The sequence below is a fragment of the Phodopus roborovskii genome, unplaced genomic scaffold (assembly GCF_943737965.1).
Source record: "Phodopus roborovskii unplaced genomic scaffold, PHOROB, whole genome shotgun sequence".
In the NCBI taxonomy this organism is placed as follows: Eukaryota; Metazoa; Chordata; class Mammalia; order Rodentia; family Cricetidae; genus Phodopus; species Phodopus roborovskii.
The window spans coordinates 15632368-15645578 of NW_026126459.1; the positions used below are offsets into that span (position 1 = coordinate 15632368).

Below are 13211 nucleotides of genomic sequence, written 5' to 3' on the forward strand. Positions count from 1 at the left end.
TCATTCTCTTCTGCTTCATCTGCTTTGGGGTGTTCTGTTCTAGTTGGTGTAGAGTCCAAGATTCTGATGGTGTCATGCTTGTCTTTCTATTGTTAGGTGTTTCATGTATTGCTCTCTTCCCATAGCTTCTTCCAGTTGTTTCTCTCCCTCTCTCTTTATGCTACTCCCATGGTGAGTCAGAAGTTCCATGTGTATACTTTTAGGTGGTCCAAGCTCTCTAGGAGGTCTCTTCTCAGTCAGGGGCCCAGCTATGGGGGTCAAAGATCAGGCAGAAAGGATTCAGAGTGGTCCTCAGGCAGGCAGTGACTCAGGGTGGTCCCCTGTATATAGGCTGTCTAGTGAATTCAGAGCAACTCCAGGAAATTCCCAAGTGTATTGTTGCATCTGCCCTCTGTTCCTTTGCTCCACCAGAGCAGTTGGGCAGTGGGCTAGGTAGGGCACTGGGTGGGGTGGGAGGGCAGGCTCTGGGCAGGGGCAGAGAAGTTATATATCAGAGCAATAGGAGTGCTCTCTCTGGGACAGGAGACAGAGGGGAGCAAGAATCGGGTCCAATCCAAGGAGTTCCCAGAAAGGGTGTGGAGGTGATTCAATTCAAACTGGTCCCAGACTCACCTTCAGCAGAGGCCAGTGATGGTGGTCAAAGACCCAGTGGGCAGGGACTCAGGATGGTCTCCAGGGAATACATGGGACTCTGACAGGAACACAGAGCTCCAACAGAGGACGGGTGGTGGGGGTCAGAGGTCAGGCATACAGGGACTCAGGGTCGTCCCACGTGGATAGGTTGGTCTAGTCTGCTCAAGAACTCCAAGAAGTTCCCCTGAGGTGGCAGACTGGTCTCTGGCACCCATGTTTGTGTTCAACTGGTCCAAGATGCTTGAGTTTGCCTCTTGGATGTGTTGCATATAACAAAACTGACATTCAATAGGGCACTGAATCATATCCAATCAGCAGGAATAATTTGATTGGTATAGGTACATTTGCCAATATACTGTGTATATTTATTCAACATGTTTAACATTGTTATTTCCTCATCAAATGATGTAGGTTTTACCACTAAGCAACTATCCACTGATGGGAAAGGGAGCACACCCAGGGAACAAGAAACTGGAGCCACAAGCCCAGAAACCTCAGGTATTTCTATACATCTAGTGAAATATCAAACACACTTGAATGCTATTGTAAGGAGATAAAAATATAGATCATAATAAATTTGGTGACATTTCCTAAGTGACCTTCAGATGACATACCACAGTTCAATATACATTTCTTGTTTGTCAGGTTCAACAAAGTTATCTGTGGGAACCTCCTCAGTAGCAGGCAGTGGAAGCTCAACTGGAACACCAGGCATTGGGACCACCAGCACTATTACACCAACAGGTCAGGCAAGGTGTCTTCAGGGATGTAGAGGGCACAGTAAGTGGTTTGGCCATCAAATAGAGAGAGGGAAACACCACTGTAGATTCTAAGCACATGTATTATAGTGATAACTTTCTTGTAAAATAAAGCCTATATGAAGGCCAGAGAATGGAGCTACTCACTACCTAAACAAAGAGGTCTGATGGTCTGTACAGGAAGATTGGAAGTGAGGGAGCTGGGTGTAAACAAGGTATAATCAGGGAAAAGCAAGGACTCTCTTTCTTCTCTGTTGAGATAGAAAGGATGTATGGTTTGACATGACTTCCTCCCTCCCTGAATCTGAGCATTTCTCTCTATATCTAAAACTGAGTTTTTATTACTTAGTCCAATTAAGAGTTACATTTACAATGTATGGAATAATACAAGGTCTTTAAATATTAATGTAGCCATGTCTGCAAATTAAGTTGCCTTCTCCTTCCCATAGGAGCAAGAGCAGGAACAGATGCAGCCACCACTGCTGCTCCTGGAACGAGCACATCTGGAGGATCAGGTGCTGTGAGATCTCTGCAGAGGGACGCCTAGCAGTAGCCTTGTCATCTTGAGTAGTGCTTAAGATTTCATCACAGACAGTTTGCTGTGGAATACAACCATTGTTCATGTGGTGTCAAGTGTCCAAGAGATTAGCAATGTACCCTTAATAATTGTTGTTCATCTTAATAGCAGATCAGATTTCAGTTCAGAAAAAGAAGGGAATATATAAGTATGCACGCTCACTCAACTACAACCTTGAAAGAGAAAAATAAACTATGGTGAGACATACAAGAACAGTAATAATTAGTGCAGACACAAAGTAGTATATGGCACCAAGCTTAACAAGCAAAGATTGTTCTAGAAAGATAAATAATACCTGAATTGTATCTGTATAAATATTTTATTTTTAATACATACATTGCAAATTTAGTAGAATACCAAGGATATCTGGTATGCTTCATTATCCTGGAAAGTAGCCCTCCATGCTAGTAACTGTGCGAGTAATCAATGCTATTGTTCTAAGTAGCTTATGTGACATTCATAGCCACTGTAGGTGTGAAAAGCAAGCATGTTTCAAGTTCCATCCACAAGGTGAATTCCCTGTGTGTTTGCTAAAGCTAACTTTTTCCATGGCAGGCACAGCCAAAGCATCCTCTGCTACAACCTCTGCAACAGCTGTGAGCAGCAGCCCTGGGACAGCAGGCACTGGAGCCCCAGGTTCTGGTGAGTCCACAGAGGGGCTGGGGACTCAGAGAATCCATTACATGAAATATTTCATGCAGTGCTGAGGTGTGAAATGGAATTCTAACTGAAACAGAGTGAGCATTAAAGAAAATAATGTGCATTTGCTCTTTTGTGTAAACTTCCAGCCCTTTAGGGTTAACAGTGGGGACAAAACACACTTTGGACACTACCAAATTTTTGTTTGTTTGTTTTTAGATTCTGCAAGGACCACAGCTTCTGGTTCAGTAGCCACAGCCAAACCATCCACCTCTGCCAGCACAGAACCAGGTAAGCAAATGGGAGAATTCACTGAGTATTCAGGTGTCAGAATATTCTGGTTGTTGTCCTCATGCCTTGGGATTCTTCCATGCTGACCAGTAGAAAGGAATATAAAGGACTGGGGTGAAGAAGCTCACCTGCTGATAAACAGCTGCTCTGTAACTGTTGGGGGGTGGGTGGGATGGAACAGGTGTTTTCTAATCAGAGAAAAATGCAAAGAATCCTGGGCCTGCCTGATTCCTTGTTTCACATAAATTATGATCAGAACTCTAGTTTTAGTAATACTGGATTAGATATAGATGATTCCTCCACCAACGCCATCGATTTGTTATAGTTAAGCCTTTTAAATTTGCTTTCCTATGTATCATGTTGCTATTGGAAAGTCTAACTCCTGACCTGTTAAAGTTCTCATGGGAAAATAGATAAGTTTTATGTGTCATACCATGGAGAAATGGAATATAAGTAAGTGTAATCAGAGCAGATACCAATGGTGACAGAAGTGACACAGACTTGTATTTAGGAAAAAAGCAGGGAATGTGTGAAATGCCCCTTTCCACAGATGCTTGCACAGACTATTTCCTGCTTCATCTCAGCAAGTCAATGCACACAGTAAAGACTCAGATGAAAGGACCAAGTGTCAGAGAAAGCCATATAATCCATGAAAATTCAAGACAAAACAAAGTTATGTCACACAAATTTAATCCCAGCACAGAAAATATAAACACAGAAAGCATTGTGGTAGCTGTGTCAATAGTAATATAGGCATGGGGATAGACATGATCACTGGATGTGTAATGCTGAGAAATCAAGGTGATTGCTTTCTAAAGGAACAACATCAATAGAAGAAATTTATGATAAGAATAGTATATTTTACTGAGATCTGGAGTCTCACACTCCAGCTGTGTTTGTGTGTGGACACATTATGTTTAAGGAAAAAGGCAAACAGGCTTACTAGTCTTTTCAGGATAATTTATAACTCCAAAGTATCTTGCTCTAACATTTTTCCCCTGATGAACACAAGGCTCACCCGGGTCATCATCTGGATCCAGCCCTGGTACAGCAGCTGTCAGCACTCCTGGAGAAGCAAGCAGTGGAGAAGCCACAGCTTCAGGTGGGAGACAGCAGGCTGGGATGATGATCTAGCAGCTCTTGCCTGTGCCTTGAAGAAGGGGAAGCTCCTTGATGCTTCTGGGATTTAATTAAATGATTCCACATTGCTGAGAAGTACTGGGGGGGTAATAAAAACTTCCCATTTTCATTTCCTGAACTTCTAATATATCCCCCCCCCAAAAGTAAATCAACCATCCCTTCAACCACCAATTTATTCTTGGTTCTAGGCACCATAAACACTTCTGGAAGCTCTACCACTGTGAGTCCTGAGACATCAACTAGACCAGTCACCACCTCTGCTAAGAGCAGTGCAGGTAAAGTAGAGAAAGAGAGATTTTGACCTACATGTGCATGGAGCCCATTTTCTGTATGTGGTTTTTCATGCACAATAGCAAGGAGTAGTAGGACAATGATGCTATAAGGAATAGTGCATGAAAAACTGAAATGACAAAAGTGGAGTTGGTGACATATCTGTTGTTAGCCTGAGGATGCTTATGGCCAGTGTTTTGAGAAATCATCACAGCTTGTAAGGCTTTGTCTAGTGATATATTAATAAAATAGAACATGCAAAATTATCCTAAAAACTGTGTATTTTATGTTTCAATTTTGGAAATGCCAAGTTAGAACTGAAGAAGTGAAAATGAATATATGGAAGAGATGTGGAATCAGAGTGTAGCATGATATGATGTGTATTATCTCAAGTCCTAATATCCGTTTCCTGTTTACTCTGAAAGGAACCACTGCACCATCACCTGGTGAAATAACTAATGCCTCTAGCAGTCAATCAACCCAGCCTAGAGAACAATCAGGTGAGCTGGGATGTTAAGAATTTTCTAATCATCACCCTGTTACGTACTTAAAGCATTGAATCTGCATAAATGTATGGACATCTGGTTGACCAAATCCTAGATCCCTGACTATTTCTGTTTAATCGTTGCCAGAGGAGAACACTAACATATTTGAGACTATCATAGTAGAATAATCTTTTTAAAAATTCCACAATAATATTTACTGCATTCACCTATTATATTTTTGGTAGGAGTAATAAGATGAAAGTAGGGCCTGACTATTGGTAATCATGTTCATCAAAAGTTTTTGTGAGCAGTTACTCTGATGTTTTCTCAGGCTCTTCTGGAACATCAGCTGCTCTCACCTCCTCAGTGGGAGATGCAGGTACCACAGCAACCCTGCACTCCAGCCTCACCAGTTCTGGGACCACAGAAGGTAAACTAGTTATGAATGAGAGTCCTGACCCAAGACTTTTATAGGTGAATGATAAACAGACATGTTTTTTTGTTCTGATATACAGTGCCAGACTTAATTATGTCTTGTATTATTTGAATTGTAATATTTTGACTCTTTGAAATATACATTAATGTATCATATTATTCCTTTTTGCTAATGCTTCCTTGAATGTTGGAAATGCTCATGTAGATTATGTAGCTATCGTGTTTTTTGCACCTTTTCAAAGACAACTCTAGAATCTTCCGATGTAGTGACAGCAATAGCCAATAGGAAAGAAAACCAATAACAGCATTTGCAGAACCAAGTATAGAGGAATATGATAAAAATATATTAGTAAAATAATAACATATCTGCCTCACACTGCAGGGGTCCCCTATGAATCTTACACTCAGCATCTTATGATAGTCAATATTAATTCATAGGTGATGTTATTTCTGTGACTTGAGGTCACATACAAATTTGCCAAAACAGCATTTGATATCACATTCTGAATCCTTCCCCTTTCTGGAATCTGATGGTAAAAGCTTAAGCCTAGAAAAGACAATGTGGTCATTCTCAGGATCTGGACTATCTAGGGTCTTGATCTGGAATATATGACTGAGACACATTGTAGGATGAAATAAATCAATTGAATAATTTGTGAAAAATATAATGTATGCAGAACATCTTAGTTGGGATAACTATTAGTGTGAAGAGGCACCATAACAAATGCAACATTTAACTTGGGATCAGCTTGCAGTTTCAGATGTTTAGTCTATGATCATCCTAGCACAAAACATGATGGCAGGCATACAGTCATGGTGCTGGAGCAGTAGCTGAAGGCTTACAGTCTCTTCTGTAGGCAGAAAGTAGAGAAAGAATTAAATTGATATTGGCATGGGTTTTAGATATTTCAGAACTCAACCTCAGTCACATATCTCCTCAACAGATTATACCTGTCCAACAAGGAAAATATCCTGCAACAAAGCCGTGTCTCCTAATACTTCCAAAAACAGTTCAATAAACAGGGGAACAAGCATTCAAAAATATCAGCATACAAGGATCAATCTCATTCACACACAGGGACACAGTTCAAGGCAATTAGTAATCCATCATTGTATAAGCGATAGTAGTTTTAAAGTGTTAGCCTGAAAGTACATTTCTTAATTCTGAATCAGAGATACTGGGGCCTCAAGAAGAACTCAGTTCTTTGTGCCCTTGGACTATGAGGCCATTTCAGAGGAGGTGAGTGGGAGAGGCAAAGTTAGGTCCTCAGTTGATAGCAATCCCATACTGTTACTTACAAGAATGATGTACTGAGATATAAAACAAGATACTGCTCCAGGAAAAATATCAGATGACACAGTGGAGTGAGGTTGTTGTGTTGAAAAAATGACTTTGTTTGGACCTGAGTCTCCTTTAAATCTTTATCATTTCTCTTTACCTTGCCTATAATTGCAAAGCATAAATATATCACAGCTTGAGAATGGTGTGTTAGTAATTGACCTGTGTATTTAAGGAGACAAGCTGGAGGTTCATGCTTATCTTTGACTTGAGCATGTGGTCATAACCAGTCCCTGAATCACATCCAATCAACAGGAACAAGAATGCTAGATAGGGAGAATCTAAATAGTATGAATTATTTTATTGGTGTCTAGGGCGTTTTCAGTTGCAATTATCTCATTATTAGGCAAAATCAGTTCCACCATGTCAATGTCTACCCAAAGAGAAGGCAGCACACCCAGGGAACAAGGTACTGCAGCTACAAGTCCAGGAACCTCAGGTAATTATAAGCATGCACCTCAGTGCCTTCAAAGTGTCTAACCAGGAAGCATGATTGCTCTGGTGAACATAGTAGAAAGGCTGGTCAGTTGATTGCATTTCCCACTGTCCGTTTTAAATAAGCAATACATAGAGTCCCTTCTTTTGTTTGTCGGGTTCAACAGGTTCATCTGTAGGAACCACCTCAGGAACAGGCAAAGAAAGCTCACCCTCAAGACCAGGCCCTGTGACCTCTAGTCCTGTTACACCATCAGGTCAGACAGAGCCTCTTTAGGGGATGGCACAGCACATGGTTTGGCCATAGTACAAAGAGAGAACCAAATCTACTGTTGAATCCAAGCATGTGTATGGAATGATAAATTGCGTTTAAATATTCGTGTACCTATATCTGCATATTAACTTCCTTTCTGTTTCCCATAGGAACAAGAACAGGAACAAATGCAGCCAGCACTGGAGCTACTGGAATGAGTGCATCTGGAGGATCAGGTACTGTGAGAGCTCTGCAGAGGGACGGCCAACAGCAGACTTGTCATCTTGAGTAGTGCTTGATATTTCATCACAGACAGTTTGCTGTGGAATACGGCCATTGTTCATGTTGTGTCAAGTGTCCAAGAGATCAGCAATGTACCCTTAATCATTGTTGTTCATCTGAAAAGCAGGTCAGATTTCATTTCAGGAAAGGAAATATATAAGTATGCACTCTCATTCAACTAAAAAAAGAAATACAGAGATACAAGAACAGGAATAATTAATTAGTACAGAAACAGAAGTAGTGTATGGTACCAAGCTTATCATGCAAACACTGTTCTAGAAGGTAAATCATAAACACGTATAGTTAAAGCTTGAATTGTGAATGTAGATGGATTTATTACTGACACATACATTGCTATTTATTAGAGTACCACGACTACCTAGTAAATTTGATTTATATTGAAAAATGGCTCTTTGTATCTGATGAGATATTTGTAGACTTGTCAGTGTAAAAAGCAAGCATATTTCAAGTTCCATCCACAAGATTAATTCCCCATGTGTTTCCTGAAGCTAACATTTTTCCATGGCAGGCACAGCCAAAGCATCCTCTGCAACAACCTCTGCAGCAGCTGTGAGCAGCAGCCCTGGGACAGCAGGCACTGGAGCCCCAGGTTCTGGTGAGTCCACAGAGGGGCTGGGGACTCAGAGAATCCATTACATGAAATATTTCATTAAGTGCTGAGGTGTGAAATGGAATTCTAACTGGGACGGAGTGAGCATTAAAGAAAATAATGTGCATATGCTCTTTTGTGTAAACTTCCAGCTCTTCAGGGCCAACAGTGTGGAAAAAGCACACTTTGGACACTACCAATTTTTTCTTTGTTTATTTTTAGATTCTGCAAGGACCACAGCTGCTGGTTCAGTAGCCACAGCCAAACCATCCACCTCTGCCAGCACAGAACCAGGTAAGCAAATGGGAAAATTCACTGAGTCTTTGGGTGTCAAATTCTTCTGGTTGTTATCCTCATTCCTTAGGAATCTTCCATCTGAAGAATAGCAAGGAATATAAGAGAGAGAATGGGGTGAAGAATCTCACCTGCTGATCAACAGCTGCTCTGTAACTGGCTAGTGTGTGTGTGTGTGGGGGGGTAGATCAGGTGTTTTCTAAGCAGAGAAAAATGAAAAGAATCCTGGGCTGGCCTGATTTCCTTGTTTCAGATCAGATCATTTGATCAGACATAGGGGTTTCCTCCCTCAGTGTTGCTGATTTGTCATATCTTTACTCTTTTAAAAGGTTTTGTGTGTGTGTGTGTGTGTGTGTGTGTGTGTGTGTGTGTGTATCAGATTGTTATTGGAAGATGCAACTGCTGACGTGTTAAAGGCATTTTCTGCAATAGATAATTTTTATGTGTCATACCATAGAGAAATGGAATATTAGTAAGTGTAATCAGAGCAGATACCAATGGTGATATAAGTGACACAGCCTTGCATCTAGGAATAAGCAAGGAGTGTGTGAAATGCCTCTTTCCAAAGATGCTTGCACAGATTTTTTCCTGCTTCGTCTTAACAAGTCTACTGCACACAATGTAAAGTCAGAGACAGCATAGTTATCTAGGAAGTTCAGAAGAACAACCAGGACCACATCAAGAGCTATTAAAAATGTGACCATCTGGACCATGACATTCCAAAATTTTGTTTGACACGTGCTGTGACTTTTTGAATGTTTTAGTTATTTAATCTCATTTTTTAATTTGTGTTTCAATGACTGTGGTGTTCAAAGCATCTGTCTGCTGCAGATGGGATGTTTATCAACTATTGTTCCCAGCACATATTTTGAGAAGCAGAGGTTTCTGGTAGTAAGCATAGGCCTGGACAGATTGGGGTTGGTTTTCAGCATAAGTGTAGACCAATGTGTACCAGGGTTGTGCATTTTCTTTTTTCCATATCCGATAAAATTAAACAATAGTAGTTTCTGTCTAGAATGTTGACAAGAAAGTTCTATGGGTTTATTACATGTGCCATAAATTTTTGCTTGTTTTGCTGTTGTTGTTATTTTGTTTGTTTTTTCAAGCTTGGGTGCCTTTATATTTTGGGCATAGATGTTCAGAATTGAGACTTTAAATTGATAGATTTTCCTGTGATTAATATGAAATGACCATCTTCATCTCTTTTGATTGATTTTGGTTTGAAATCTAAAGTGTTAGATATTAGGATAGCTGAACCTGCTTGATTCTTGGGTCTATTTGATTGGAAGATCATTTCCCAACCATTTTCCCTGAGGTAATATCTGTCTTTGAAGCTTAGATGTGTTTCTTCTATGCGGCAGAAGGATGGATTCTGTCTTAGTATCCATTCTGTTACCCTGTGTCCTTTTATAGGTGAGTTAAGACCGTTAATGTTGAGGGAATGTAAGGATCATTGATTGTTAATGCTTGTTTGTTTTAGATCTGTTGTTGGCTTTGGTATTGTGAATATATTTGCACTGCTTTAACCTTCGTTTCTGGTGATCTATTGCCTATGTCTTTGTGAGTACAGTTACCTTCCTTGGGTTGTAGTTTTCCTTCCAGAACTTTCTGTGGGGCTGGATTTGTAGATATGGATTGTGCATATTTGACTTTGTCATTAAATATCTTGTTTTTTTCGCCATAGTGATTGAGAGTTTTGCTGAATATAGTAGCCTGGGCTGGTATCTGTGGACTCTTGGTAATTGTAGAACATCTATCCAGGACATTCTGGCCTTGAGAGTTTCCATGGTGATGTCAGGTGTAATTTTGATAGGTCTGCTTTCATATGTTACCTGGCCTTTTTCCTTCACTGCTCTTAATAGTCTTTCTTTATTCTGTATGTTAGGTGTGTTGAAGGGTTTTGTTTCTTTGGTCCAGTCTATTTGGTGCTCATTATGCTTCTTGTACTTTCATGGGTATGTCCTTCTTCAGACTGAGAAAGTTTTCTTCAATGATTTTGTTGAATATGTTGTCTGAACCTTTGAGCTGGGCTTCTTCACCTATCCTTCTACACCTGTCCTTCTCAGGTTTGGCCTTTTATACAATGTCCAACATTTCCTGGATGTTTTGTGTTAAGGATTTGTTGGACTTAAGATTTTCTTTGGTCGATGAATCTATTTCCTCTAGTTTATTTTCAGCACCTGAGATTCTCTCTTTCTTCTCTTGTATTCTGTTGGTTATACTTGCATCTGTAGTTCACTGTGATTTGCCCAGTTTTTCTATTTTCGGCATTCCCTCAGATTGTGTTTTCTTTTTGTCACTATTTCAGTTTTCAAGTCTTGAACTGTTTCTTTCACCTGTTTGATTGTTTATTCTTGGCTTTCCTTACTTTCTTTAAGAGATTTGTACTTTTCTTGCATTTTTTTTGCATGGTCTTTTCCTCTATTTCTTCCAATTTTTTGTTTGTTTTTTCTTCCATTTCTTTAAGGGGTTTTCCCACATCATCTTTGAAGGGCTCTATCATTTTTATAAGATATTTTTTAAGTCATTCTCTTCTGCTTCATCTGCTTTGGGGTGTTCTGGTCTAGTTGGTGTAGAGTCCGAGATTCTGGTGATGTTATGCTTATCTGTCTGTTGTTAGGTGTTTTTTTTTTTGTATTGCTATCTTCCCATATCTTCTTCCAGTGGTGTCTTTCTCTCTTTTTGCTACTCCCTTGGTGGATTCTATGTCAGTCAGAATTTCCATGTCTATAGTTCTGGGTGGTCCAAGCCCTCTAGGAGGTCACTCCTCAGTCAGGGGTCTGGCGATAGAGGTCAAAGATCAGGCCGGAGGGATCCAGAGTGGTCCTCTAGTAGAGGCCCATTGATTGGATCAAAGACCAGGCAGGCAGGGTCTCAGGGTGGTCCCTTGTGGATAGGCTGTCTAGTGTGCTTAGAGCAACTCCAGGAATTTCCCAGGAGTGAGCAGGATTGTTGCATTCTTTCTCTGTTCCAGTGCTCCAACATAGCAGTTGGGCAATGGGCTAGTTAGGGCACAGGGTGGGGGGAGGGCAGTCCCTGGGCAAGATGGGGGGAGAGAGTTGTGTATCAGAGCACCAGGAGTGCTCTGCTGGGGACAGGAAACAGAGGGGAGCTAGATTCCAGTCCAATCCACATAGTTCCCACAGAAGGCTTGGGGGGGGGGTGATTCAACCCGAACTGGTCCCAGACTCACCTCCAGCAGAAGCCAGTGATGGTGGTCAAAGATCCAAAAGGCAGGGACTCAGGATGGTCCCCAGGCATAGGTGGATAACTCGCAGGGTCCCAGAGCTCCAGCAGAGGACCTGTGGTGAGAGTCAGAGGTCAGGCAGACAGGGACTCAGTCAAGGTGGTTTCTTGTGTACAGGGGGGTCTAATGTGCCCAGAGCAACTCCAACAAGTTCTCCTGATGTGGCAGGATTGTTGGGTATGCCCAAACTTTAACATTTTAAAGGATCAGTCTAGGAGAAGGTGAGAATGGCAGACTGGTCTCTGGCACCCATGTTTGTGTTCAGCTGGTCCAAGATACTTGAGTTTGCCTCTTGGATGTGTTGCATATAACAAAAGTGACATTCAATAGGGCAATGAATTATATCCAATCAACAGGAACAAGTTGATTGGTATAGCTACATTTGCCAATATACTGTGTATATTTATTCAACATGTTTAACATTGTTATTTCCTCAACAATTAATGTAGATTTTACCACTAAGCAACTATCCACTGATGGGAAAGGGAGCACACCCAGGGAAGAAGAAACTGGAGCCACAAGCCCAGAAACCTCAGGTATTTCTATACATCTAATGAAATATCAAACACACTTGAATACTGTTGTAAGGAGATTAAAAATATAGATCATAATAAATTTGGTGGCATTTCCTAAGTGACCTTCAGATGACATATGACAGTTCAATATACTTTTCTTGTTTGTCAGGTTCAACAAAGTTATCTGTGGGAACTTCCACACTAGCAGACAATGGAAGCTCAACTGGAACACCAGGCATTGGGACCACCAGCACTGTTACACCAACAGGTCAGGCAAGGCATCTTTGGGGATGTGGAGGGCACAGTATGTGGTTTGGCCATCAAATAGAGAAAGGACAAAAACCACAGCAGTTTCAAAGCACATGTATTATAGTGATGTTTTTATTGTACAATAAAGCCTATTTGAAGGTCAGAGAATGGAGCTAGTCACTGCCTAAACAAAGAGGTCTGATGGTCTGTACAGGCAGATTGAAAGTGGGGGAGCTGGGTGTAAACAAGGTGTAATCAGAGAGAAGCAGGAACTCTCTTGTTTGCTGAGATGGAAAGGATATAATGTGTGACGGTGATTTCCTCCTTCCTGATCTCAGCATTTCTCTCTATATCTGAATGCGGGTTTTTATTACATAGGCCAAATAAGAACTCCATTTATTTTTTAAGGAGTGATACAATGTGTTTAAATATTAGTGTAGTTATATCTGCACTTTAACTTGCATTCTCCTTCCCATAGGAACAAGAGCAGGAACAGATGCAGCCACCACTGCCACTCCTGGAAGGAGCACATCTGGAGGATCAGGTACTATGAGAGCTCTACAGAGTGACACCTAGCAGCAGACTTGTCATCTTGAGTAGTGCTTGAGATTTCATCAGAGATAGTCTGCTGTGGAATATGACCATTGTTCATGTGGTGTCAAGTATCCAAGAGATCAGCAATGTACCCTTAATAATTGTTGTTCATCTAAAGAGCACATCATATTTCAGTTCAGCAAAGAAGGGAAAATATAAGTATGC

At 40.9% G+C, this 13211-nt stretch overlaps 1 protein-coding gene across 1 annotated transcript in view; it reads left to right on the top strand.

Moving 5' to 3' along the window:
* Muc19 (mucin 19, oligomeric) overlaps window positions 1–13211 on the top strand; it is a 206712-nt gene that overhangs the window by 98797 nt on the left and 94704 nt on the right. The window contains exons 77-87 of the mRNA XM_051189114.1: window positions 1279–1377; window positions 2524–2610; window positions 2827–2898; window positions 4227–4313; window positions 5125–5223; window positions 6914–7006; window positions 7426–7491; window positions 8067–8153; window positions 8370–8441; window positions 12373–12471; window positions 12931–12996. Of these exons, the coding sequence (XP_051045071.1) occupies window positions 1279–1377; window positions 2524–2610; window positions 2827–2898; window positions 4227–4313; window positions 5125–5223; window positions 6914–7006; window positions 7426–7491; window positions 8067–8153; window positions 8370–8441; window positions 12373–12471; window positions 12931–12996 (927 nt within the window). The remainder of the gene's footprint in view (window positions 1–1278; window positions 1378–2523; window positions 2611–2826; window positions 2899–4226; window positions 4314–5124; window positions 5224–6913; window positions 7007–7425; window positions 7492–8066; window positions 8154–8369; window positions 8442–12372; window positions 12472–12930; window positions 12997–13211) is intronic.